This window comes from Nycticebus coucang, chromosome 12 (genome assembly GCF_027406575.1).
Source record: "Nycticebus coucang isolate mNycCou1 chromosome 12, mNycCou1.pri, whole genome shotgun sequence".
Lineage (NCBI taxonomy): Eukaryota > Metazoa > Chordata > Mammalia > Primates > Lorisidae > Nycticebus > Nycticebus coucang.
The window spans coordinates 103,164,808-103,190,377 of record NC_069791.1 but is presented as its reverse complement, the minus strand read 5'-3'; the positions used below and the strand labels follow the sequence as shown (position 1 = coordinate 103,190,377).

General features: G+C 43.0%; 1 protein-coding gene across 11 annotated transcripts in view; it reads right to left on the bottom strand.

The window, feature by feature from the left end:
• Nucleotides 1-25,570, bottom strand: part of RBFOX1 (RNA binding fox-1 homolog 1) — a 2,283,260-nt gene that overhangs the window by 1,264,486 nt on the left and 993,204 nt on the right. For all 11 annotated transcript variants that reach the window (XR_008373346.1, XR_008373347.1, XM_053556410.1 and 8 more), the window contains one exon: nt 5,703-5,765. Coding sequence is in view for 8 of the 11 variants with exons in the window: in XM_053556410.1 (XP_053412385.1) it covers nt 5,703-5,765 (63 nt within the window). In the remaining 3 variants the exon portion in view is untranslated. The remainder of the gene's footprint in view (nt 1-5,702; nt 5,766-25,570) is intronic.

The following is a 25,570-nucleotide window of genomic DNA, read 5'->3' as shown; positions in this document are numbered from 1 at the left end:
TTTTTTTTATTTTTTATTTTTTTGAGACAGAGTCTCATTCTGTCACCCTGGGTAGAGTGCCGTGGCATCATATCTTGTAGCAACCTCAAACTCCTGGGCTCAAGTAATCCTCCTTCTCAGCCACCGAAGTAGCTGGGACTACAGGCACCCACCACAATGCCCAGCTAGTTTTCCTATTTTTAGTAGAGAGGGAGTGTCACTCTGGCTCAAACTGGTCTCAAGCTTCTGAGTTTGAAACATCCTCCTGCCTGGCCTCCCAGAGTGCTGGGATTATAGGCATGAGCCACTGCACCCGGACTGTTTCTGTATTTCTGGTTTATTTTTTGAATTTGACATCTGAAACGGCCATAGTTAAAGACCATCCTAGTTCAATTCCCTATTATTATTTTTGTCATGAGGAAATGGAAGTCCCACCAGTCAAACATGTTGAGAACCGTGTGGGAGTTTAAGGAGCCTGGCCCTCTTAATTTTGTCAAAGACTGATCTAGATCATAGGTGGAGTTACAGGCATTCAGGAATGACAAAAGAAAAGTTCCAATGAGTTTCAAAGCACAAAGAGTGTGATCATTGTTCACAGCACTAATTCATTCTATTCAATAAATAATTCATTCAAAACATGTATGTGTTTGTCCCTTTGTCACTTTTATGGGTGTTTGGGATACAGCAGTGAGAGAGCCACACCTAGCACCTTCCTAGCACCTCCAGTCTAGTGGAGACAGACCGTACACAAGTAACAATCATAGAAAGTGGGGTGCATTGGGTGTGGGTATCACTCTGGCTCCTGCATCCTGCTGTCATCAAAGCTTCCCGTAACTTCCATTATTTCTTAGCCTTCACTGTCCTAAAAGTGAAGAAGCAGAAGGAACTGTACTTCTTCTCTTATCTCACTCTCTCTCTCCCCCTCGCCCCCGCCACTTCCGTGCTCACATTATTCTTTCTATCATAAAGGATCCCTGAGCTCCTACTCCTTATCTAGCAGAGAGGAGGCAGAAAAAGAAACAATAAGAAATAACAATTTGGTAGAGCTCCACTATGCTGCAGCCTGAGAGAAACAAGCAATACACACAGGGTACCTGGGAACCACGAGAGCGTGTGGGGTGGTGGGTGGACGGTCAAGGCACAAAGCCCACGGGATGGTCAGCGACCATCATCATGGTGAGGTGACGATCTGTGTACCCTTCTAGACCACGGGTCTCTAGATGCAGATGGCATCAAACCCGCCTAGCTATCTACTAAACCAATGCCCAGTGTCGCTGACACTCTTGTTCTCTCTCCCTCCTGTATTCCAGCTAACACCTCCTGACCGCTTCCATTTCTAGACCATCTGCTGACTTTTCAACGTGAGAGAACTCTATGTCCTTGGAATGTGATTGCTGCTCTTTCCCTTTCTACTTATTCTCATACTGTTCTGCTCTTGTCTGTCCCACCAAGCTCCAGATTCTAAAATACTATCATGCAGTCAACCTTCTAGCCTTAGAAGGTTGTTTTTGATTTTTTTTTTTTAATTCAGCAAGGGGCAACTGAGGAACTGAAGTGCACAGAGAAAACTTCATTATCAGGAGGGCTTAACAGAGATCTATACAGAAGTACAGACTGGAAGAATAGGGAAGGATAGCCCAGCTGCTGACACCAACCCTTCCATGAGCTTGGAGTTGGGAAATAAAGACCATTTGGACAGCAAGAGATCAACTTACCTTGTTAGAAGAGAAGATATTTAGGGATTCATGGAGAGAAGACAAAGTGCTAGATGAAGTGCTGGATGGGACTAGAGTATCACACAACTAACTAGATGCTATTCGTGTTTTAAGACTATTAGCCCTTCAATCTGTTGGGTAGAATCTAGGATGGCTTTAGGTAAGAAGGCTACCTAGGAAGAATTTCCTGCTTGTGAGTAAAAAGACCACTTGTAGCAATATGTCAATGGGGGTGTGGGAAGAAGGCTCTTGGAAGACTCAGAACAAAAGCTCACTCGACACTTCATAGTGGAGGAAGGCCAGGACAGTGTCAATGATTGAAGCATGGCTTTAGGCATCGCAGAAGAGGCTGGTGCCAGGGGATGAGTGAGTAGGGGAGGTCTGGCCTGATTGCAAGTGTTACGCATTTGGAGTCAGAAGTGGCCAACAGAAGCGAAAAGATATAGCAATCTGTGTTTCCCCAGAATCCAGTGATGGGTTTGGAGCTTGTTACTCTAGACCTTCCAAAGAAGAGGCGGAAGCATTGAAGAAGAATGTTGAGTGAACAAAAACCAGACATCAGGAAAACCCAGATTGGTCTCTTGCCTAATGTTAAAGTTATGATTTCTCCCACTTACACAATCTGAAAACAAGATGCACATCTATCTGTTCTAGCTACTCACCCTTTTCCCCCATTTGATCATCATTACATACAGCAATTGCTGATGGTCTGCGATGGGTCACTCCAGTAGATACTGTAGATATGATCAGAGGTGATATACTATTGACCAATCAGCATACAGGGGACACCTACAGGAGCATGGACACATACTGTGATACTGGAGTAAGGTCCTGTGGGGGACCATTAACCCGTTAGTCCTGGATCATGGGTAAATGCAGAAGGACAGGTCACATGGGATAGCAGGGCTTGGAGGACTCTTGGGGGGTTACAACAGTGGCGGTTATCAATCAATCAGTGTCCTAACTGCTTGACGCCAGTTGACTACCCATCTGGGTACAAACAAAGGTGGATACTCCAGAACTAGCCTCTGTATTCATAAGGTCTCAAGTCCTTAAATTTAAAATTAATTAAAAATAGCTAACCTATTTTTTAAAAGACACTTTCTTTTTAGTTGTGGCAGCCACATGCCAAGAGTTCAATGGCTCCATCTAGCTTGGGATTAAGATATTGGTCAGCACAGTTACAGAATTATGTTTATTTACTCTCATAGCAAGGTAACTATGTGAGGTGATAAGGAAGGTAATTAGCTTGATTGTGTTAATCATTTCACAAAGTATAATCATTTCTCAACTTATCACACCACATACCTTCACTCCGTATAATTTTTATTTGTCAATAAACATTCCCCCCCCAATAAAGCTGGGGTCAGGGACAAAGGAAATATTCCTATCATCACAAAATGTTCTATTGGACAGTGCTGGATCAAAAAGGACAAATATTAAATTAATTTTTACTCAATTAATTAATTATAAATGTGATACAGCACACCATGAGACTATAATCTGAACATAGAGGTTAAGGAAACTTATTCTGGAAGTTAAATTTGCCAATTGTAGGAAATTCCTCTAAGGCTTACATCCCTCCCATGACCCTGTTACCATGTGTGCTCTGTAGATTTTCTTTTAGCGCACAGACTACAGAGGGACTCACAGAGCTAGAAAATAGATGCCTACTCCTGTGAGCTCACTGTCTATACAACATTGTATTGTATTATACAGTATTGAGCACACTGGCCAATCTGTGTTCAACACGTCCCAGTGCAGACAGAACATTCTGGGGAAAACATTAAACAATAAAAGGTAATCAAACTTTGGAAGGGAGAAATGGAACACTGATTCTGAAGCCAATGGAAACATCAAAACCCTGATTCAGACCTTAGTAAGGCATTTGCCACAACATCAGTCCAGGTACAATGAGGAAATCTAACCAGTAAGTCATTGCTCCTATCAAAATCTCTGCAAGGGACTGGGGAGTTTTATCAAGAAGCACATACCCCCCGTGTTACGGGTGAAGAACACACAGACACAGGCATATGGTTGACCGAGATGTCAGGTGCCTTCCTGGTAACCAGGCAGCCTCCCAGGACTCCACCTTCCTCCCAGGGCAGGGGAACTCTTGATCCAGAAGCTGACTGAGGTTCACTCTACCAGGGAAGTCGCAGACACAGGGAAGTCATAGACACCAGCTGAGCACATACAGATTGGACAGCAACCCTAATACTCCCCAAATGAGACTTTTTCCACTTTTTTCCTTTCTAAACTTTTTTTTTTTTTAATTATCATATCTGCTTGCTGGTCTGGAGCAGCAAATTAATATTTTTTTCTCTCTCTGTCTTTAGACTACAATTGTAGATACGGAAATACCATATCCATATACAAATTAACATGAGCTCCCTTGCAACACGGTAATAATTATCTCAGGGACCAGAGCTTCCCCTAGGTTCGAAGCTTCAGCTCCAGTACAGAGCTGGAACATGAATTTCTTCCTGAGCAGCAGTAATTTGTATCATGTTCAGAAGGCAGAGGGCTGGGAGGGTCATAGATGGTCAGAAAGCCCATCCTCCAAACCTCCCTTTCTCCTTCCCTCCCCTGCCTGCACCAGCACCACCAAGAGAAGAAAGCTGCCTGAACCAGAAAAAAGATAAATTAACAAGCGTATTTAACTCTACACCAGATAGATGTGAACAGACTTTATGCCAAACAGCCTTCTCTATTTTACTTACAAAACCTCCCAGTTTTCAGGAAATGCTGTAGCCCGAACTTCAAAGGCATGAAAAGATTCATGTAGGGAATTAAAGATGGAATTTCCTTTATTATTAGGAACAAAAGCCATGAGTCTAATCTCCCGTGTGATACAAGCATTGGCTGATCAGGGTTACGCTAAGTCATTCTGATGTAGCTCGCAGCTAATACACCATCTTTTTAGATCCTTCTCTCCCCGCCTCCTCCTCCTCTCTAGTCACATATGCAAATTCTACAGCCATAACAGGGAGTCACGCAGTCCCACTAAGGGCCGAAGAACTCCTTTTGATCAGCCTCTCCCGGGCCTGGAATGCCGAGGCCTATTCTACATGTTCTTTTTATAAGGTGGATGGCTATTTGATGTATCAAATTATACTCCCATGCTCTCCGTAGAACACACTAAGTAATTCTGAATTCCTAGGAAAAGAAGCTCCATCTTGAAACATAAATATTTCTTGCAGGTAGTCTTTTAAAATTTTCATATTTATTGTTAAATTATTACAGATTTATTCCTAAAACACGTTCACCGATGGAACTATTTCAGAGAAGAGCTGACATCAGAGATGTTGTGAAGGTGCTACGTGAAATGCTGGTGTATATATATTAAAGAGAGAGAGAGTTGGGAAAATTGGACAAAATACTGCTAACTTCACCAAAAATAAAGTCTTTGCATGCAACCAGAAAGGCAGACGGTGGAAAGTGCTTACTTGCTGAAAACAAATGAAATTTCTAAAATGTATCCCAGCATCTTTAACGTGCAGAATTTCTTTCGGGAAGTAATTTTTATATAGTAGCCACGTACTGTGGCTCAAAAAGAGCAAAATGACTTGTTCTTAAATGCCTCAAGAAATACGTGCTCTCACTAGCCGATCTGTGAATGCTGGCTGTTTCTATTTTGCAGGGTCTTGTGACTAGGGGACGTGAAGGGGGACAGAATGTCTCCTGATAAGAAACTCTCAGAGCAGAAGAAAACAAAAGCAAATTTTGTTTTAACCCTCAGCTAATGAAAGTGGGGTTCGTTCACTGATAATCTCTCACATTTCCCAGGATCTTTTTTTGGGGGGGATGAGTGGGGCAGAGGTAAGCTGGGGAGGGTGTTTCTACCTAGCAACCCCTCAAGGAAGTAGCACAGAAAAGAAATACACAGGCAGGCAGCAAAGATTTTAGGGAAACTTCAGGCCTACAGACAAGAGCTTTTCACAGAGATACCCGATCAAAGAAACTGATGTCTTTATGTAATGAACGCTCAAAATGGGTCACACTTACTGAACGCTGAGTCCGATCAAGGAAGCTATAAGTTCCACTTGCATGAGTTCTTTGAGCTGTTTCCTAAGGAAGCAAAAAGGAGAAGACTTTAGCATCAAGGAATATATTCTTGAATCATGTCTGTACCTTTCCTGTCTTGTTTTAATAACATCAGCTAATGTCTGAAATAGGTTCTGACGATACTGTGAATTTAAGAACATTGATAATAGTGATGATGATAGTGAAAATGATTAAATCCTTTGATACCTTTCCATTGAATCCTTTCATATCCAACAATGAAGAGGAATTTCCTCTATTTCAGAAGAGGAAACTGAGGCCCAGACAGCTCATGAAGTCTCACAAAGCATGCACGTTCATGGTGAAGACTGGGCTTGCACTTGGGCAAGTAGAAATGCCCTGTTGTACTCTGCTTTTACACAGTGAGCTCTTTGTCACAGGACACACTTGAAGAAATCCTGGAGGTTGGTATTTCAGAGATGTTCTTGTGGATTAACCTCCTTAAAGTTAGGTTAGAGGAAGTAAAATCTAAATTTCCTTTTAACTCTAAAACTACAGGATTCTGTAACATTTATTCACATGATAGAGTGGAAAGATGAAAGCGACATTGTTTTACAATGACTAAATTATGATAGAAAGTATCCATCCAGTAATAAATTTTACAAATATGGCTATCATCACCCAACCAGAAGGGGTCAGATTCATATTCATTAATATTTAAATGAACCAAGTATCACCAGAACTGCAAATGGCCATTATAATCTCAGATAATTCAGTGAGTTGGGGGAAAGGTCATCCCCAACCAGAAAAAAATCAAGATTTCCTAATAGATCTGAAAGACTTTCAGGTATTCTATACCCAAGGGGGTTGATACTGACCTGCTTCCTCTCTGGGGAGAAACTTAATTAGTAGAGGTGAGACTAGTTTGTAGGGTTCTGCAATCCTAAGCTGGGGCTCAATGAATTACTCTGTGAAATAATGATATAATTTACACCCAGACTTAATGCAGCTCACAAGTTTTAGAGCTAAATTCTAAACACTACTTGCAGATATGTTTAGAAAACAAGCACTGTTTCTCTTTTTCTTTTTTTTTTTTGGCCAGCGCCAGGTTTGAATCTGCCACCTCCAGTCTATGGGGCCAGCGACCTACTCCTTTGAGCCACAGGCACCGCCCATAAGCACTGTTTCTTGATGTGATAGACTAATATATGTAGATACATGTAGATATAAGATCACATTTGAATATATGAAGTATATGTATTGGATGGCACATACATACACACGCATGTATAATCGTCGTATTTGGTGAGTTCACTTGTATTGATAAATTAGAACATCTAAGACCATAAAGGGTGCCAAAATGTTGAAAAGGGAGGAGATCTGGGAGTTTATACAGTTATGAAATGGTAGAGATGGTGATGACAGTGTTCACCTTTCAATACCCTTTTGCTTTGTATTTCAATGTCTTCAGTTTCTTTAACTAATAAAACGATCAGTCTCAGTGTCAAGGAAGACCAGTGATGCACTCATCCATCCATTTCCCAACCACCTGTCCAGCCATCTACCCAGTCATGCTTGCATCCATCCATCCACCCATTCAGCCGTACACTCATCCATCCATCCATCCATCTATCCCTCCATATACTCTTATACTCATTGACCCACACATCTACCCATCCACCCACCTAGCCATCAATCCATCCTATATTATATAGGATGCATCCTGTATTATATAGGATCCTATATTATATAGGATGCTCACTATATTAGGTAGCCAAAGAAGTGAATCCTCCTTGATCCAACCATCAACCCATCCATCCAGCAACCCATCCACTCATCCACCCACCCATCTACCTGTCCATTCATCCATCCACCCACCTAACCAACCATCCATCCATCCATCCATACACCCAACTATACACCTATACACTCATCCACCTACCCATCCATCCACCAACCCATCCACTCATCAACCCACCAACCTACCTGTCCACTCATCCATCCACCCACCTAACCAACCATCCATCCATCCACCCACCTATACACCTATACACTCATCCACCTACCCATCCACTCATCAACCCACCCACCTACCTGTCCACTCATCCATCCACCCACCTAACCAACCATCCATCCATCCACCTACCTATACACCTATACACTCACCACCTACCCATCCACTCATCAACCTACCCACCTACCTGTCCACTCATCCATCCACCCACCTAACCAACCATCCATCATCCATCCACCCACCTATATACCTATATACTCATCCACCTACCCATCCACTCATCAACCCACCCACCTACCTGTCCACTCATCCATCCACCCACCTAACCAACCATCCATCCATCCACCTACCTATACACCTATACACTCACCACCTACCCATCCACTCATCAACCTACCCACCTACCTGTCCACTCATCCATCCACCCACCTAACCAACCATCCATCCATCCATCCACCCACCTATATACCTATATACTCATCCACCTACCCATCCACTCATCAACCCACCCACCTACCTGTCCACTCATCCATCCACCCACCTAACCAACCATCCATCCATCCATCCACCCACATATACACCTATATACTCATCCACCTACCCGTCCATCCACCAACCCATCCACTCATCCATCTACCCACCCAACCACCCACCTAGCCATCCATCCATCCATACATACATACATACATAACATACATACATTCATCCACCTACCTGTCCATCCATCAACCCATCCACTCATCTGTCCCCCTAGCCATCCATCCATTTTTCCAATCATCTTCTGCTCTACTACCTTCTAACTTTGTTACCATGGCCAAGTCACTTAATCTTTCTTTGTGTCAGTTTCCTCACTTTAAAACAGAAGTAAATGCCTCAAAAGATTGAGGTGAATACTAGAAGTTAATATTCGTTAAAGTATTTAGCATTGTGCCTGCCACCCAGTCAGTGCTGTTTAAGAGTTTATATTTTATATATCATAAAAATATTATATATATATATAATTTTTTTAAATGCCAGGTACCATCTTTTTGGTGCCTGCAATAGGCAAGACAGGGCCTATTCAGAGATTTTTGGGAAGGCTCCATCAAGGAAGTAGCAGTAGATCTGAGATCCTGGGGATGAGAAGAACGTAACCAGATCAGATGGAAGAACATGATTTGAGAATAATTAGGTCAGTTAGTCAAAGCACGTGGCTCCCTTCTGCAAATTCATAGTATACTTCAGTTAGAGGATTATGTGAGTCCTAATGGTGGTAGTAGCAGTCAAAGTTTCATCAAATCCTTAGTACACCCCGGGCTTTGTATGAAAGCTTTCATGCATCCTCTTACTTACTTAAAATGATAGCTGCTATGGAAAATTCAACCTTTTCAAGCCCTGCCCCTCCACTCCTATCACTTCCTCTGACCCCTAACACTCTCTTCCACTCTAAGATCTAGCAAACTGAACCATTTAAAAGACTCCAGGTGCTGGTAGTCCCCTAGTCCTCTGATGACATCCTTCTGTCTTCCTCAACTGCCTATCACCCAGCCCAATCTGAACTCATTTTTGTAGGTCCATCTAAGCTTGCTCTCTGGAGCTGTCATCAACCCTTCCAGCTTGACTGAGTTTTGAAGGAGGTCCCTGTGGCCCTTCACAAATTTTTCTATCAGAAGCAGAATCATGCATCCTCTCTAAACCTTTCGGGAGTTGGCCTGCCCAAGTTGGGCACCCCCAGAAGGCAAGAGGATGTTTAATTCAACTCTGTAGCCTTAGCATCTGGTTCAGGGCCACTTCAGTGCTCACTATATTAGGTAGCCAAAGAAGTGAATCCTCCTTGATCCAAACTGTTACAGCAGCAAGGAAGGATTTTGACCTATATTCCAGAAAGAGGTTTTCTACAAGTCTCCAGCAGGGACTTCCCCAGTGTCCTATACTTGGTACTCAGGTAATAATAGTTAATTTCACGTCCATGTCAGCCTTATGTTCACACTTTTATGTGTCTTTAATCCAATGTACAAAGAAAATGTATTTTAGAGCCTCTTCCTTTCTACTAACAGGAATCCTTCAAATCCTGTAGGTGGATTATTTTATAAAAAAGCAAGTTAAGGCAATCATTGTTATCCAGTGTGGATGGAAATGGTCAGTAATTAGCATCAGTACCAGACAGCAAAAAGACCCTAAGATGCTCCCTAGACTTCTGGAAGAGTTATGTAGTGTTTGTTTAAGCACTATTGCTTAAGTTTGCAATTATTCTTACCTAAAGAGCAATTTTTGATCAGAGAAGATCTTGGGCCCCAGTGGAACTGGGTAGAATTTTCAGTGTACTGAGATTACACAGGAGCTAGAGAATAAAGGACACGGGGTAAAGTCATCAGAATGCCGGTGAATGCTGATTTCAAGCCTTCATTCCCTTCACCCTTGTGCTCAGTTCAACTGGATGCATAAAATAGCAAACTGATTTACTTCCTAAACACTGATGTTGAAGACCCCTGGACAACCAGTATGGGGGTTAACTTTCTAACTCTGACTCTCTAGACAGGCTACTGCAAGGCTCCTGCTCCCATGGACTCTGCTGTCCACAGGGGGCTGAGTGTGACATGAGCTTTTTCTGTCTCCAGGTTCACACCCCTGAGTTCCTATGGGGCAGGTGGAGCAATCTTTACAAAATGTGAATGTGACCACGTTACCTGATTATTTGAACCCTCCATTATTGGCTTGCATTTCATCCAGGCCCTGTCTTGTGACACAGGGTGAGGTCCTGCTCACACTGCTGGCGGAGGCGGCGTCTCTGCCTTGTTTATAAGCAAGGTGGTCACAGATTGCTCGCTTCCATGTTCCTGCCCTATGGATCTTGCGGGTTCTGGACTATGCTTTCCCCTCACCTGCCGCCAAGACGCTGCTCCTGTCATACCTCTGACTTAGATTCTCTCAGCACTAATTAATTCTCAAGCATTGTTACTCCCTTTAGGGAGCCCCCTACCACTTGGTCGCAAGAACCCACTGTCTTTCCTTCATAGCCCATGTCCCAGTGATCATTTTGCATTCAATTAAAAATTATTCAATTACAGTTTGCCTGTTTCACCAGTATGCTAGCTCCATGAGGGCAGGGGCTGTGTGAGTTTTGTGCCTCATTTTAACTCTCGCTCTGATCACAGTGCCACAGATATGAAGGGCATTCAACCAATGTTTACTGGAGGAAGGGGAGATGGAGGGCAGGAAGACAGAGAAGGAGGAAGGAAGGAATGATAGGCTTGGTCACTCTGTTTCTAATTTCAGACACAATCCAGGTGATCATTTCCCTCCCCACAAGCCCATCTCTGTCTAGCAGAGTCCTAGAAATTAGGTCCGAAGTGCATGAGCCCAGCTCCATTAGTAAGGGCTGTGTTGAGAAGGGGCGAAATCTTACCGTATCTTGGTTCAATTTTCTCCTAGGAATTTAGAAGGTACTCAAGTGACTTTAGTTTCTAGAACTGAGAACTCAGTAATTGCAGGGTCACCCTTCTCTGCCAGGTGTGAAGAAAATAGCAGAAGAAGCCACGAGCAGGGAGGAGAATAGGACAGTGGAAGGGGCCATGGGGAGGGTCTGGGGGAGGGAAGGAGCTGCCTTGCAGCAGCAGTTCAAGACACAGGTCACGCATGGGATATTTAGCACTGAAACTCACTCCTGGGCTCCTGGGCTGCATCTTCAGCTCGTCTGAGTGGGTTTCTGTTGCCCATGAGCAAAGGAGTCATATATTAAACGCGACCCCAGAGGGTGGCGCCTCACCTAGCTGGGGAATTGTCCACCCATGCTGCAGCCAGGTGGACTGCCTCCATTGCCCCCACACCAGGGATTGTAACTGGATGCGTCTCTCCAGGCTTCTCAGCACCCCTGACCTCACCTGGCATTTTAGCAGTCCTTGAAAGGGCCTTGAATCCACATCAGCAGACTGCACAGAGCCACACGGGGAATAAGATGTGTTAGGTGATGATGGAAAGCTTACATGCCAATTATGCCTGAGATGAAAGGAGTGAAGAAGAATGAGGGTGCACAGATGCCTTTGTAGCTTGGAGATAGAGACCCTCTCCACGGGGAGCAGTGACTCCCAGCCTCCTCCCGCACGACCTCTGACCACTGACCACTGACCACTGACCACTGACCACTACCACGGTCAGAGGCAGCCATGCAGAACATTCTGTGCATCCCCAGGTCTCCTACAGGACCACTGCACTCTGAGCTCTAACCTCAGAACCAACACATAATTTTACTGTAAATCTGGGGTTCATATTCTTAAAAAGCATGCAGCATGAAAACTTCAGCTTCCCCTGCAATCCTGCGCACGCACTCCATGCAGAGAGGACAGCACGGGGTGGTCCATGATGCCAGGAGCAAGTACCCCACGTCATCTGTTTCTGCTCCCCTAGCCCATCCCCGTGTCAGCTGCCTGGTCTCTGCGTTGAGTTTCCCCAAAGAGATATTCTTTTTCTCCCCTCGCAGGTGTTGAATATGAGTAATTGAACTGAACAAGAACAAAACCCAAAAGCCAACCGTTCTAGATGGAAATGGAATGAAATGGATGTCACTGTGCCTTTGCACGGGCGGCATACTCTGCCTGGGATCTGTTCCGTTCCTGCTGGGTCATGTGTGTCTACTCTTCATGTCCCCAGGAAGAGCTCATTGTCTCTCCAAATGCAGTGCTGAGCTCCCACCTCCTCCTCTCAGAATCCAGTTAGGACCCAGTATTCGGGGACATCTGTCTCTACCATCCATCCCCACAGAATGTCAGCACCTCAATGCCCCAGGCTGTGCCTGCTGTACTCACGAGTAGCAGTGCACTTTGACTTGTAGTTTGACCTCCTACAGGATCTGGACACAGACTTGGGTTCAAGATCAGTCCTGTTATTCACTTAGCTTTAAGCAAGCTGCTGGACCTCACGGAGCTGCAGTTTTCTCACCTGTAGTATGGGGAGGATAACACCCTCCCCAGAGAGTTGGTGTGAAGATTATGCAACTTCAATACCTAATACTGCTACTAAATTAATGTTTAGCAAGCCAAATGGCCTAGGGCCAAGAACTTGGTCTATCTGATCAATAGCCATCCTTCCATTAAATAGTCTTCCAACAGTGGTCTCTCTAATACATAAAGTCTTTATGTGCTCTGCAAAATTTTGCCAAAACATTAAGATCATCCAGAAAACTGTCAGCAAAGCCCTGTGTCAGAGGCCATCACAGCACCTGGCATGTAGTAAGTGCTCATTAAAACATGCTGAAAATAAGGAACCAGCAGGGTTCTCTTACTGATGAAATACAATTGTAGCTGCTACTCCAAGGCTTGTATGTGACCTGTTACACTGTTTCAATGCAAAGACATCAATAGGTCTGCTGCTTTTAATTTGGCTGTGCTCACCCATAAACAGAGGCCCAGGTACAATATCTGTAGTCAGTCCATGGAAGTGGGTCTTTCCCATCCTCCCTCTTGAGGGAAGCAAACTTCTACTGGAAGCTCCAGGGACCTCCAAGAGACTAACAACATTACACCCCACATGACACACACACACACACACACACACACACACACACCTTTGAGCGTTACTGTTGGTGTGTTTAATTTCCTGTCTTGGCCTTACAGGAGATTTCTAATGTTTGGGCTGTAGGGTATGTTCTGATTAAAAATAATCCTCCCAATTATGGGTTGGCATGAGCCTCCTGTCACGCGCACTCTGCCACCAGCTCGCTTCCCTGTCAGCAGTAATTGTGTCTGCAGCGCCTAACTGTAAATGAAAACCCGGGGGGCAAGTTTGGGTCCCCGGTTCCTGGGCTGCCCCAGATCTTTTAATTTGCACTGTCTGTCAAAAGGATGTGACTGCGTGTGCTCCAAAGAAATCCTCAAATTCTCAGATGCAAGGCCAGGGAGAGTAGAGGTACCAGAGCCTTCTCAGAGAAACTGTATTTGAACCTGCCAGAGATGGTGGGGGGTGTGCAGAGCTGCGAGGCTCTTTCTAGTTTGCTCCAAACTTTAGTGAGGCTCAATATGAAAAGGGAAGCTGAACTCCAGGGAAATTGCAATTGTGTATGTTATTATTATTTTCTTTTCTTTTCTTTCTTTTTTTTTTTTTTTTTTTTTTGCCAAGTCCGTAAGACAGGATGTTGAATTCAAAGCATGTGATTGCAATACTTTGAAAGGAAATACACATGTGAGACCTGGTTATTTCAATCGCTATCAAATGAGAACTTTCTGGGGATGGGGTGAGACGAGAGAGGTGTGTGTTTTCCGCTGGGGAACAGCATCAAAGTGTTCTTGTATAACCCGAGAGGGGAGGTCCCAGTGGATGGGCTCAGATGAGGCACTTGAAGCATGGAGCTGAGTGAAAAAGAGTGGTGCTTGGAGACAGTTACTGAGCAGAGTCCTATTTCAGGAGTAATGAGGGTGGGGGTGCCTCTACACCCTTTCCGAGAACAGCACCTGCTGTTACAGGCAGCCTTTGTACCTCCTTGCCACCATTCCTAGTCAAGTATCCTGCTCTCAAGATAAGCAGGAGATACCAATGTGCCTCTACAAGAACCAGCCAGTCCAGCTGAGCCTAGATCCAGTGGGGTTCTGCTATTTACGACGTGTGCTTTGGCAACTCGCTCACCCAGGTAAGACCCTTTCGGGGCTGGGACTTACATCCGTCAGCAGTCAGCAAACTAGAGCCCGCTGGTGAGGTCCGGCACACGGCCTGCACTGGGACGCAGCCTCATTCATTCATTTACACGTGTCCTGCCTATCACTGCTTCCATGTGGAGCCTACAGACTCAGCCACGGAGATTCACACACAGGGTCACAAGCGTGTGCACAGATAAATGTGCAAACAGTAATAGTAACAACCTAAATCAGTGTGTAAGTGCTAGTAATGGCTGTTGTTTACCTATTCATTTGGATTGTTTTTATACTATTTTTATAATTATATAATAATAAAATCATCTTAGTAGCATTTTCTCTGTTTTCTTAACTTATTGAAAAGTATGACAGGGGGTCCACATGGACATAGAGATTTTTGGGGGCATAGAGATTGCTTTTATCATGTTGGAGTCAGGTTTGTAAGTGTGCCCGTCACCCAGATAGCGTTCACTGTACCCCTTAGGTAGGTTTCCACTCATCCCCTCTCCCTCCCTCTGATTTCCATTGAGTTATGCGTCCCTCTCTGCACACATGTGCTTTTCAGTTAGTTTCAATTTAATATGGGTATATGTGGTGTTTGTGTCTCTAGTCCTTGGATACTTCTTAGGATAACAGTCTCCAGCACCATTCATATTGTTGCCAAAGACATTAATTCATCCTTCTTCACAGCTGAGTAGTACTCCACGGAATACATACACCACATTCTGTTAATCCACTCAGGATTCCTGGGGATTCTGAACTTGGTTACATTAAAAAGCTACTATGCAGCCAGGAAAATAATCAACAGAGCAAAGAGACAACCTACAGAATGGGAGAAAATATTTGCAGGCTACTGTCCAAGAAAGGGCTAATAACCAGAAGCTACAAAGAAATCATTAACATTCTAACATAATAATATTATATGATGACTACTCATATTTAGCTATTTATTTAGGCCAATTAGAATGATAAATAATTCCTTTCTTAACCAATTAGTATTGGGTAGTATTAATAAGTACCCAATTAATACTACCCAATTAATAGTTATACATATTCTAACTATTGTTATATTATGTTAATAGTTATATATATTATTATAACTGTTACTATGATTACACAATAAAAATCACTTAGCCTCTGTCAGGCACTTTACTTGCAAAAGTCCCTCTCGGCACAATAGCCGTTGTTTCCTTTTGAAGATGCTAAGCTGGGTCTGCATCTAAGCACCTGCCAAGACTTGCTCCCGGTCTCACCACTAGTCATCAGCAAAGCCAGGGTCCAAACCCAGCTCGGTGTGATTCTAAAGTTCATGTTTGGTCTGCCTCTTATTTTAAAAAAATAGAGATGCTTGTCTAGTTTGGTTTTTGGGGTGGGGCTGTGGGGCTCATTTCAACCCCAAAAGCAGTTTCTCTGAAATAGTTTCACTTACCAATCCCACCACAAGCCTAGAGAGTGCTGTATTTCCAACACTTACAGGGCCCGGGGAGAGGAGCAGGGTTTCTAGTGGTCGGTGACATTTCCTCAGAGGCACTGCACAGGGCAAAGGAAATCAGAGAAAAGAAGGATTTTTAATTCCTGCGGACGGATTCTGTCAGGCCGAGTGATAAAAGACGGGCAGAAATGAATGGCTACTGCTGGGTGATTATGGGCACCGCACAAAATTGTTTGGGAGATGAAAATGTTCCTTCCCATCACGGCAGAAATGGCCAGTGAGTTCTTTCAACCAAGAGGAATGAGGCTTCTCAGCAAATGCTCCAGAGTTCACAGGAACTGAGTCTACCCAAATCCATCAGTGTCTGCCACTGGCCTGGCACTCACTTGCTATTAAGAAGACCAAAGGATCTCATCCAGGCAGAAGCCACCAAGCTCCTCACATGCAAAACTTGGATATAAAAGGAGGGCTGACTTCTGCAGAAACAAGATGCAGAAAGAACCAATGTGCAAGTGACAAGGGAGAGGGCTCACCTGTACTCCCCGGGCTCTGGAACCAGGGTTTGAAGAGAAAGTGAACTCCCTGTGTGGTTTCTACCCCTTATTGCACTTTCCACTGAAGTAACGTTTCCTTAGCAAAGCCTCACCTGACTCGTTTCTGCAGCAAATCTAGGTCGGGCTCCCTTGCAGCATTTATCTCAGTTATGACCACACAGCGAAACACGAGCATTTGATTAGTATTTGTCTCTCCCACTAGACAGAATGTTCCCTGAGGATTCAGATGTGGCGGGTTTGGCTCCTCACCAAGTTCTCTGCATACAACACAGTACCCGGAGCAAAGCTGATGCTCATTAAAGACTGGCTCAGTGAATGAATGAATAATTCTAGAAAAAAATGGTCTTGTTCAGAGACCTAGCGACTCTTCACTGACCACTCCAAAGGGACAGCTCTTTCTTTAAGACCGACATCTCTACCGACCTCATGTCTAGCTTCTTAAGGGATCAGTTATGGGATAGACCATGACATTCAAAGAGACCAGGGTATGCAAGAAGGGAGAGCTTTGACCATGGGAGTCATACCCACTTGGGCACAAATCCTGATCTTGGGTGAGTTCCCTTCCATCTCTGGGCTTTGCCTATCTCATCCATAAGGCAGAAATAAAAAAAAATACTATTTGCATTATTCTTACAATGATTAACAATGATTAAATGACATAATACAGGAAAAAGTCTTAGAATATGGCTACAGTGGGTCTTTAAAAAGTTGTAACTACTTTAAGTATGTACATATTTATGTCTAAGATGGACAGGGCTTTAAGAAAGAATTAAAAGTTAAAGGAACTTGGTTAGTATCCATCTGGGACCAATGAGGACATAGGCATGTGAGAATATATAAAACAACAGGGCCAATAACCAGAGAATAATAATAATAATTAATAGGAAGAAGAAAAAGGAGGAGGAGGAAGAAGCGTATGCAATGTTTGCTCTGGGTCAAGTATGAGCAGCCTTCCACTGAACTTCCATACAGCCCCGTGCTGTGGGCATCATTATCCCCAATCCTCAGAAGAAGCGTGATACTCAGAGAGATTAAGGATGGGTGCAGGTTCAAGACAGAACTTGAACCCCGATCTGAATGGAAATCATGTTATATTCCTTCTCAAAGAGAATGTCCCCATTCCAAACAGATGAAGCATGTGCTTGTGACTGCCCAAAGAAGTAGCTGGGATAATCTAACAGGGACAGTGATGTGCTTCTACGAGAGAGGCACTGGCGTGCCATGAGGCCACGGTCGACTCTCACGGACACAGGAAGCTCCTACACTGTGAATCGCTTCGGTTATTACCTTGTCACTGGAGAGAGAAATGGTGCAGGTAACAGGCTTTTAAAGGAGGCCTGTAAGACACAGTGTCTCTGAAAAGCAATCCCCCTCTTTGAACAGCCAGCATCATTCCCAGGCTTTGGACGCCCCTCGGCAGATGTATGGCTCCGTGGGGAGGAGTCTCCCAGAGGTTCTAATAGCCCTCCTCCTCCCTTAGGACACCAGCTGGGTGGGGGGCTAACCCACCCACCAGCTCCATCAAGGTGAGATGGAGAATGGGTCTAGGAGTCAGGAAGCTCTCAAGAGGTTGAGATGCTGACAGATTTATAGCACTGGAATGCAAAGCACATCATTGAGAATGCATGGCACTTTTGTTCATTAATCATCTTTTACTTTGAATCTATTCCTCAATGAAAAGTAGCTCTCCATTTCTATTACGAAGATTAACGTGTCAACAATACACAGTGGCATACACTGGACCAAAGTGGAAAAGGGAAAGAAGGAGACAAAAAAAAAAAAAGGCAAAAAGAAAACCCTCAGTACATATTGTGATATATTTGCTCAGATTACTGCTTTATTTACACCACTGCGAACACTTTATTTTTGAGCCTCATAACTCATCGCTCTATAAAGAAAAAGAAAGGAGCTGGCAGCCGCCTACTTCAACATGGAGAAAGAAAATGTGCCGTAAAGAAAACCCATCCTCTTCCCTGTAGATTTTATTTTTTTTAAAAATTCTATTTAATATGTATTGGACTCCAGAGTACCTTATTACCTTATTTAATTCAGACCTGGAAAGATGTCTTAGAATAAAAATGGCACTGAAGGGACAGGAACTAAGCTATGAAATGTGGACATCATATTCTCTTCAGAGAGATAATCAGCTTATCAGAATTCATTTCAACCTAAGAAAGGTCTCACAACTACACTGAAAATTCAAGCTGGTTGCATTATCTCAAGAATATAATCTCAAGGAAATAGGAAAACTACCAAAGCAAGCTTAGTGCAGTTATCTTTATGTATAAGAACCACCAGCATCAGATTACCACAGAAACCAAGGATGGGTGACACCCCTACATAAAATATGTGAAGTCCCTTCACGGATGATACCGTATGTTTTTTGTTTGTTTTTTCCAAGTAACCAAGGATACTTTGCAAACATGCCCTGTGACATTCTTCACATATAAAACTTCTCCCTCAGTTTGATGTCCTAAAAAATATAAGGCCTAAAAAATATATTTTCCTAAATTAATCACTAGAAAGGGCATGGGTTTTAGTCCCATTTTTACAATAACTAGATGTTTGGCCTTGATTACATTATTTAACTTTCCCTGGTCCTCCGGGACTCCCATTTGTGCAAGAAAGAGGTTGGATCCTCTTGTTTTTAAAATGCTCTCTTCTTTTAATTGCCACAGGCTGGTTCACAGTAGCCTTATAAGTGGGAAAATCAACAAAACAAGAGCAATGATACCTTGAAAGTACATGTGAATGTGAATACCAAGATATATAGAATATTGTCACTTCTCAGGATGAAACATTCCCATTCCTAAAACAGAAAAAAAAAAAACAAAAAAAAAAAACCCAGAAAATCCATCTAGCTAGAAGGGGATATCTAATTTTTTTTTTAAATTGCAGTGTATTTCAGAAGATAAAAGAAAATTCTGGATAGCCAATCCTTCATGTCCAGCAAAGTACAACTAAGCCATTTGGTGTGATGTTCCGGAAAAACAGACAATGAAATGAGGAGACAATAGTGATGGAGAAAGGAGGATCAATACAGCACTCAACATCTGTGTGTGGGAGAAAAGAAAGTCATAAAACTAGAATGAGGTCAGGGAAAGTTTGCTGGATGTTCAAAGGGCCACCTCAGGTCACCATCAAAAGTTGTGTGTTACAGACAAATGGCCAAAAAACACATTAAAAAAAAGCTCGTCATCCCTAATCACCAAAGGCAAATCAAAACCACCCTGAGATATCACCTAACCCCAGTAAGATTAGCCCCCACATCACAAAGTCCCAAAGCTGCAGGTGCTGGTGTGGACGTGGAGAGAAGGGAACACTTTTATACTGTTGGTAAGACTGAAAACTAATATAGCCTCTTTGAAAAGAAGTATGGAGAATCCTCAAAGAACTCAAGTTAGACCTTCTAATTGATCCCACAATCCCATTACTAGGCATCTATTTACCCAGAAGAAAAAAAAATCACTTTATCATAAGGACATTTGCACTAGATTGTTTATTGCAGCGCAATTCACAATCACTAAGATCTGGAAACAACCCAGGTGCCCATGGACCCTTGAATGGATTAATCAACTGTGGTTTATGTATGCCATGGAATACTTTTCAGCCAAAAAGAGACTTTACATCTTCTGTATTAGCCTGGATAGAGTTGTAGAACATTTTCATTAGTGAAGTATCACAAGAATGGAAAAGCAAGAATCCAATGTACTCAATACTAATAGGAAGCCAGTAGATGAAGTAATACATGGCCACGTTAAGGGAAAAACTCAGTTTAATTCAAGTAGGGGATGGGGAGGCGGAGAGAGGAGAGGAAGAAGGACAGGATAGGTGTGTTCCCACCTAACAGCACAATGTGAGGGTACACGGCACACCTCCTGAGTGGGGGACACAACCACAACAGGGACCTTACCTCAAACACAAACATTGTAACCTAGTCATTTGTACCCTCACATTAATCTGAAATAAAAAACAAAAACAGGAAAAAAAGTTACGTGTTAAATATGGGACTTCATTCAAATTTCTTCGGGGTGATATTTTCTTTATACTAATAGCATGGTTTCAGGTAAAAAATAAATTGTGGATGAAGCCACAGGAAATGTAGTAAGTTTCAAGATGAAAATAGTCACATCTCCAGTCTTGTCGTGAGAGACTGTAATATATCAAACAGCAAGAAATTCCAAATCAGCAGTAAGGAAAACTCGGGTTCTGGTTTTCTCTGCATTTGACTTTGAGCATTTATGGACCCCTCGGAACCTCAGCATCTTCTTCTAGTAAGTGCCTGGTAGTACCTATGGAACCGGATTACTCTAGGATTGAGTAAAATAATGCATGTGCAATGCTGCACAAACGCTGCCAGAGGATTCTGACGCCTGAGCAACTTCTGTGAGGTGGGGCTTCATGTTTGGGGCTCAGATGGAATAGATGCAGACACCAGCATGATAGGGCATTTACTACGTTACAGAGCTTTCCCTAAGTTTCAAGCACTCTTCTAAACTGCTTTTGTAAAAGACTTTTTTAGAACATAATGGTTCATTTAATATATAGTAGAACATCTGTACACTGACCACTCAAGGGACTGCAATGAACTTGTCAACATATAGAGGTGGTTGACACAAGGAACGAGGCCTACTGTGCTGATACCTACATGTGGGGCATGTCCAGTCTATGAAAATTAGGTCAATTTAAGGAGGTGGTCAGTGTATCCTTACTGGTCAGCCATGGAGGCTCTACTGTATGTGTATACATATATATGCATAAATATGTATTTTAATATCAAGGACATCTTCCCATATCTTAATTATGGCATTCTACAGCAGAGATATTGATGAGCAAGTTTCCAGTTTTTCCTCTGCTTATAATTTAAAACTCCTTTTGCAGGGTGTATGTTACTATTTGTAACATATTAAGGGGGAAATAAGATGTTCATAGCAAGATGAAGAGGAAGATACAGAGATTCCCCATATACCTCCTGCCCCCCAGGCACAGCCTCCCCTAAACTTTTTCTATAGTATTTTTTCATTCAAAAATCTTGACACAAGAACCCTGAGTTAATATTATTCATATCTCAGGAAACTAGGTCTCATAATGTTGTTACCCTAAAATGCCTCAGCCTTTCACAAACATCAAAAAAGCATCATGTTCATACAGATATTTATATTAATAATAATAAGATCTGCATCACTGGATAAAAACAATTTTCTTAATCCTAATAATGCAAAAATCCTAGCTAGGCAATTATAGAAGACGAAATTCTCACTGAATTTCTACTCATAGTCCACATCTTTCAAGGTCATGGGACATCCATCAAAAATACAGAATTCGTGCACGTGAGCCACTGAATTATTCCACATGGATTTAGAGTCTGGGTATGCATAATTTCTTTCAGATTTGAAAGATGTTGAGATCTTCAGTCTACAACTTAAAGAAGTGAGAGAATAAAATCAAATCTACATTCTAAAGTTTTCAGGTTCTGTTTTGAACCTTCAAGGGGTTGTTTTTTTGTTTTCTTTTTCAATGACACACGAAAGAAGTAAATGTTTTTAGAAGGAATATGACATAGTTATCTTTGTTCATTTTAATGTATATATCCAGTCATTAATTCATTTGGCATTTTTTGAGCTCCCACTTTGTGCAAATCATCAAACATGGTACCATGTACAAGCAGGGATTCACAGATGAATGGGGCACTCCATTTTCTCCACGAGCTCACATTAATAAGAGTGAATAGAAGACATAGTAAAGGCTTGTCGCCCATAGCACAGTGGTTATGGTACCGGCCACATACACCAAGGGTGGTGGGTTCAAGCCCAGCCTGGGCCAGCTAGACAACAACGACAAATGCAACAAAAAGTAGCTGGGCATTGTGAAGAGCACCTGTAGTCCTAGCTACTTGGGAGGCTGAGGCAAGAGAATCACTTAAGCCTAAGAGTTGGAGGTTGCTGTGAGCTGTGACGCCACAGCACTCTACCGAGGCTGACAAAGTGAGACTCTATCTCAAAAAAAAAAAACCAAACAGTAAAACAAGGTTCCTCGCAGAGAAACTGAGGAACAATGAATTTTGACTTGGGCGGCAGTGGTGGAAGAAAACATACTGGGCAAAATTGGCAATTGAGGTGATTCATGAGTTGGAAAAATTGCCATTAAACAAAGAGGGTGGCTAAACAGCTAGAAGTGCAACATTCCCTAGCACGTTAAGGAACCATGAGCAATCTTCTGGAGCCAGAACGTGGAATGGACTTTGAAGGAAACTGTAACGATGAGACCGAGTGAAAGACATAGCCCAGGTCTAATGTATAAACAGGACTCACAGGAGTATTTCGCAAGGCTAGGCGCTCTAATGCTTTTCCTACAGTACCTCTTTGAACCTCTCTAATAACTTTATGGGGTAAGGTACTAGGGATTGGTTCTTTTTCCTTTTATTTTTTGTTTTCATTTGACATTTTAAAATAAGAATTTTATGTGTTTATATGTACAGTATGATTTTTAAAAAACGTATACATTGTGGAATGGCTTCATATACATTTTTTTTTTCTGGTGAGAACACTTAAAATGTATTCACTCAGCAATTTTCAAGTATATGTGTACAACGCATCGTTATTAACTAAACCTGTACAATAGCTCTCTTGAATTTATTTCCTCTAACTGAAATTTTGTTTTTTTTTTTTTCCATGTCCTTCCGCCTCCCCCAGCCACCATCCTCTGGTAAACACTGTTGTACTCTCTGTTTCTATGGGTTTGACTTTTTTATATCCCACATATAAGTGAGAGCATCCTGTATTTATCTTTCTGTGTCTGGCTTACTTCATTTAGCACAATGTCCTCCCCGTTCATCTATGTGGTCATAAGGGACAAGGTTTCCTTCTCTTTTAAAGCTGCAGAGGGCCTGTTGTGTATATATTAATATACACGAAGTAGGTGTTTCCAATGCTATTTTTACAGTTGAGGAGACTGAGCCCAGACAGACTGGTTGCCTGAAGACCCCCGGGCTTTGAGAAAGGGAGCCATGCCTTTAACACCTAAATCCATGCTCTCAGCCACTGCAGACAACCAGCAATCACTAAGCTGGGGACAGGAGGACTTGTTCTGAACTGTATTTTAAGAGAATAACTGGCCAATGTGTAGAGTGTGAACTGGAAGTGAGAGAGACAAGGTGGAGGGTTGGGAAGTGATAGTAAAGTGTACTCTCTGAAATCACTTTGTTCTTTGCCACTGTCTGGCTGTGTGACTTTGGGCAAGTTACTCAACCTCTCTGAGCCTTGTTTTTTTTTTTTTTACACCTGTAATATGGGAATCATAATACCACACATCTCAGAAGGTTATTTTGAGGATTACATTTAATGAATGTATTCAAAGAAATTAGATCTGCCCGGTGACATGTAGCCACTTAAAAAATAATGTTAATTATTTTATCATCTCCTGAGGAAGAAAAGCTAAAGAGCCAATACAGGAAATGAGTCAGCAGAATCAGATGAGTCCTGGGCAAAGGCCTCTGATATTTGCATCAACCTGTCGTTACTGTTCATCCTGCCCCTTTCATTTCAAAGCTACTGCCACCCGCCCCACTGCTCAGGGTTACTCCCTGGCAAAGCAGACTGTGGGTTGCAACTAGAAGATGTCCTTTCCCTGGACACAAAGACACAGTAATGGAGACAAGGGCAGAGGTTGGAAGATGGACCAGGTCATGATCCCCATATTCTTTTCCATCCACCAGTGCCTTGGTTTACCTACGAGGGCTCTCTTTAGCCCCAAATGACTACGTGGGGAATGCCAGGTCACCTCCAAGCCAAAACAGATCATAATTCCAAATATTCTATGGACACCCAAAGGGTGACATGATTCATTTAAATACTGGAGTGCATTTGCCTCCAACAGATATGCAAACTCACCATAATTGGCTTAATTTCAAAAGCTAGCTTTTGGAAAACACTCTCTTGAGAAGGCTTGTCGTTCTTGAAGGAGGCTTGGTAAATTAACACTAAGGGGATCTTTACTTTCTCCTAAGCACTGTTGCCAACCCGGAAGGAAGGTCTCTCGGTGATCCACACGCTTGCCCAATGTTCACTGAACCCACGTGGCTCAGCTTTGCTAAAGGCTAAGTTCAGACACTTTACAGCTGCACTCAACTGGATTGGAAAATAAATCAAGGCTCGCCAGATGTTACACTCTGATTGTGGTGGAAACGTAAAAACAAAACAAGAATTTGTCAAATAAATTGAGGACTGTTTTCTACATGTCAGTAGGGACACACTGTTCACCTGTGGTGCATAATAATGGGAGGCACCTGGGGAGCTGTGAGCACTTCTTAGAGGACTGAGTGGCAAGTACATGGCGGAAAACAGACAACAGGGCATAAGCAGCCCTCCGTGTCACAGACCTGCATCCTGTGTCCTCATCCTCATTTGACAGATGAGGACTCTGAGGTTCGGAGGCATTTTATAAAATGCCCAAGGTCACAGTACCGCTAAGGCCAACAGTAAGTAGTGAGTCTGGGCTGTAAGCCACCACATAACCACAGATTCATGGGTGTCTCTCCTGTGCCGGGTTCACGGTCATCCACGTACGGCCTCACTCTGGACAGCAAGCTCAGGCAGCTCTAGTCACTAACACTGAGGGCTGGGCAGGATGCCAAGTAGTTCTAAAATACCCACCCAGGGGCAGCACCTGTGGGTCAGTGAGTAGGGTGCCCGCCCCATATACCAAGGGTGGCGAGTTCGAACCTGGTCCCGGCCAAACTACAACAACAACAAAATAATAAAATAAAATACCCACCCTGCCCATAATCTCTACTGCAACCTATAAGGTAGAAACTGCTTTTATATCAATATTCCAGGTAAGTATAGTGAAGCTTTGAGGGAAAAGGTCACCCAGCCTTTTAGGAGAAAGCTAGGATTCTGCTTCCAGAGTCAAACATTTGCTCTCTTTCTTTGACTATATGGCACTGACCTTGGCATGACCAGTGTTTTGGTGAACAGAGGAGGGAGTTCAGGGGTCCTCAAACTTTTTAAACAGGGAGTCAGTTCACTGTCCCTCGGACCGTTGGAGGACCAGACTATAGTTTAAAAAAAAAACTATGAACAAATTCCTATGCATACTGCACATATCTTATTTTGAAGTAAAAAAACAAAATGGGAACAGATACAATCACACCGCCTCATGTGCCCCGCGGGCCACAGTTTGAGGACCCCTGGATTAGATTCATAGACAGGATCTCTGTGAACTTGGGGGCCTTCCCAGCCACATCATCGGCATCCAGAAAGGTGCTCAGTAAA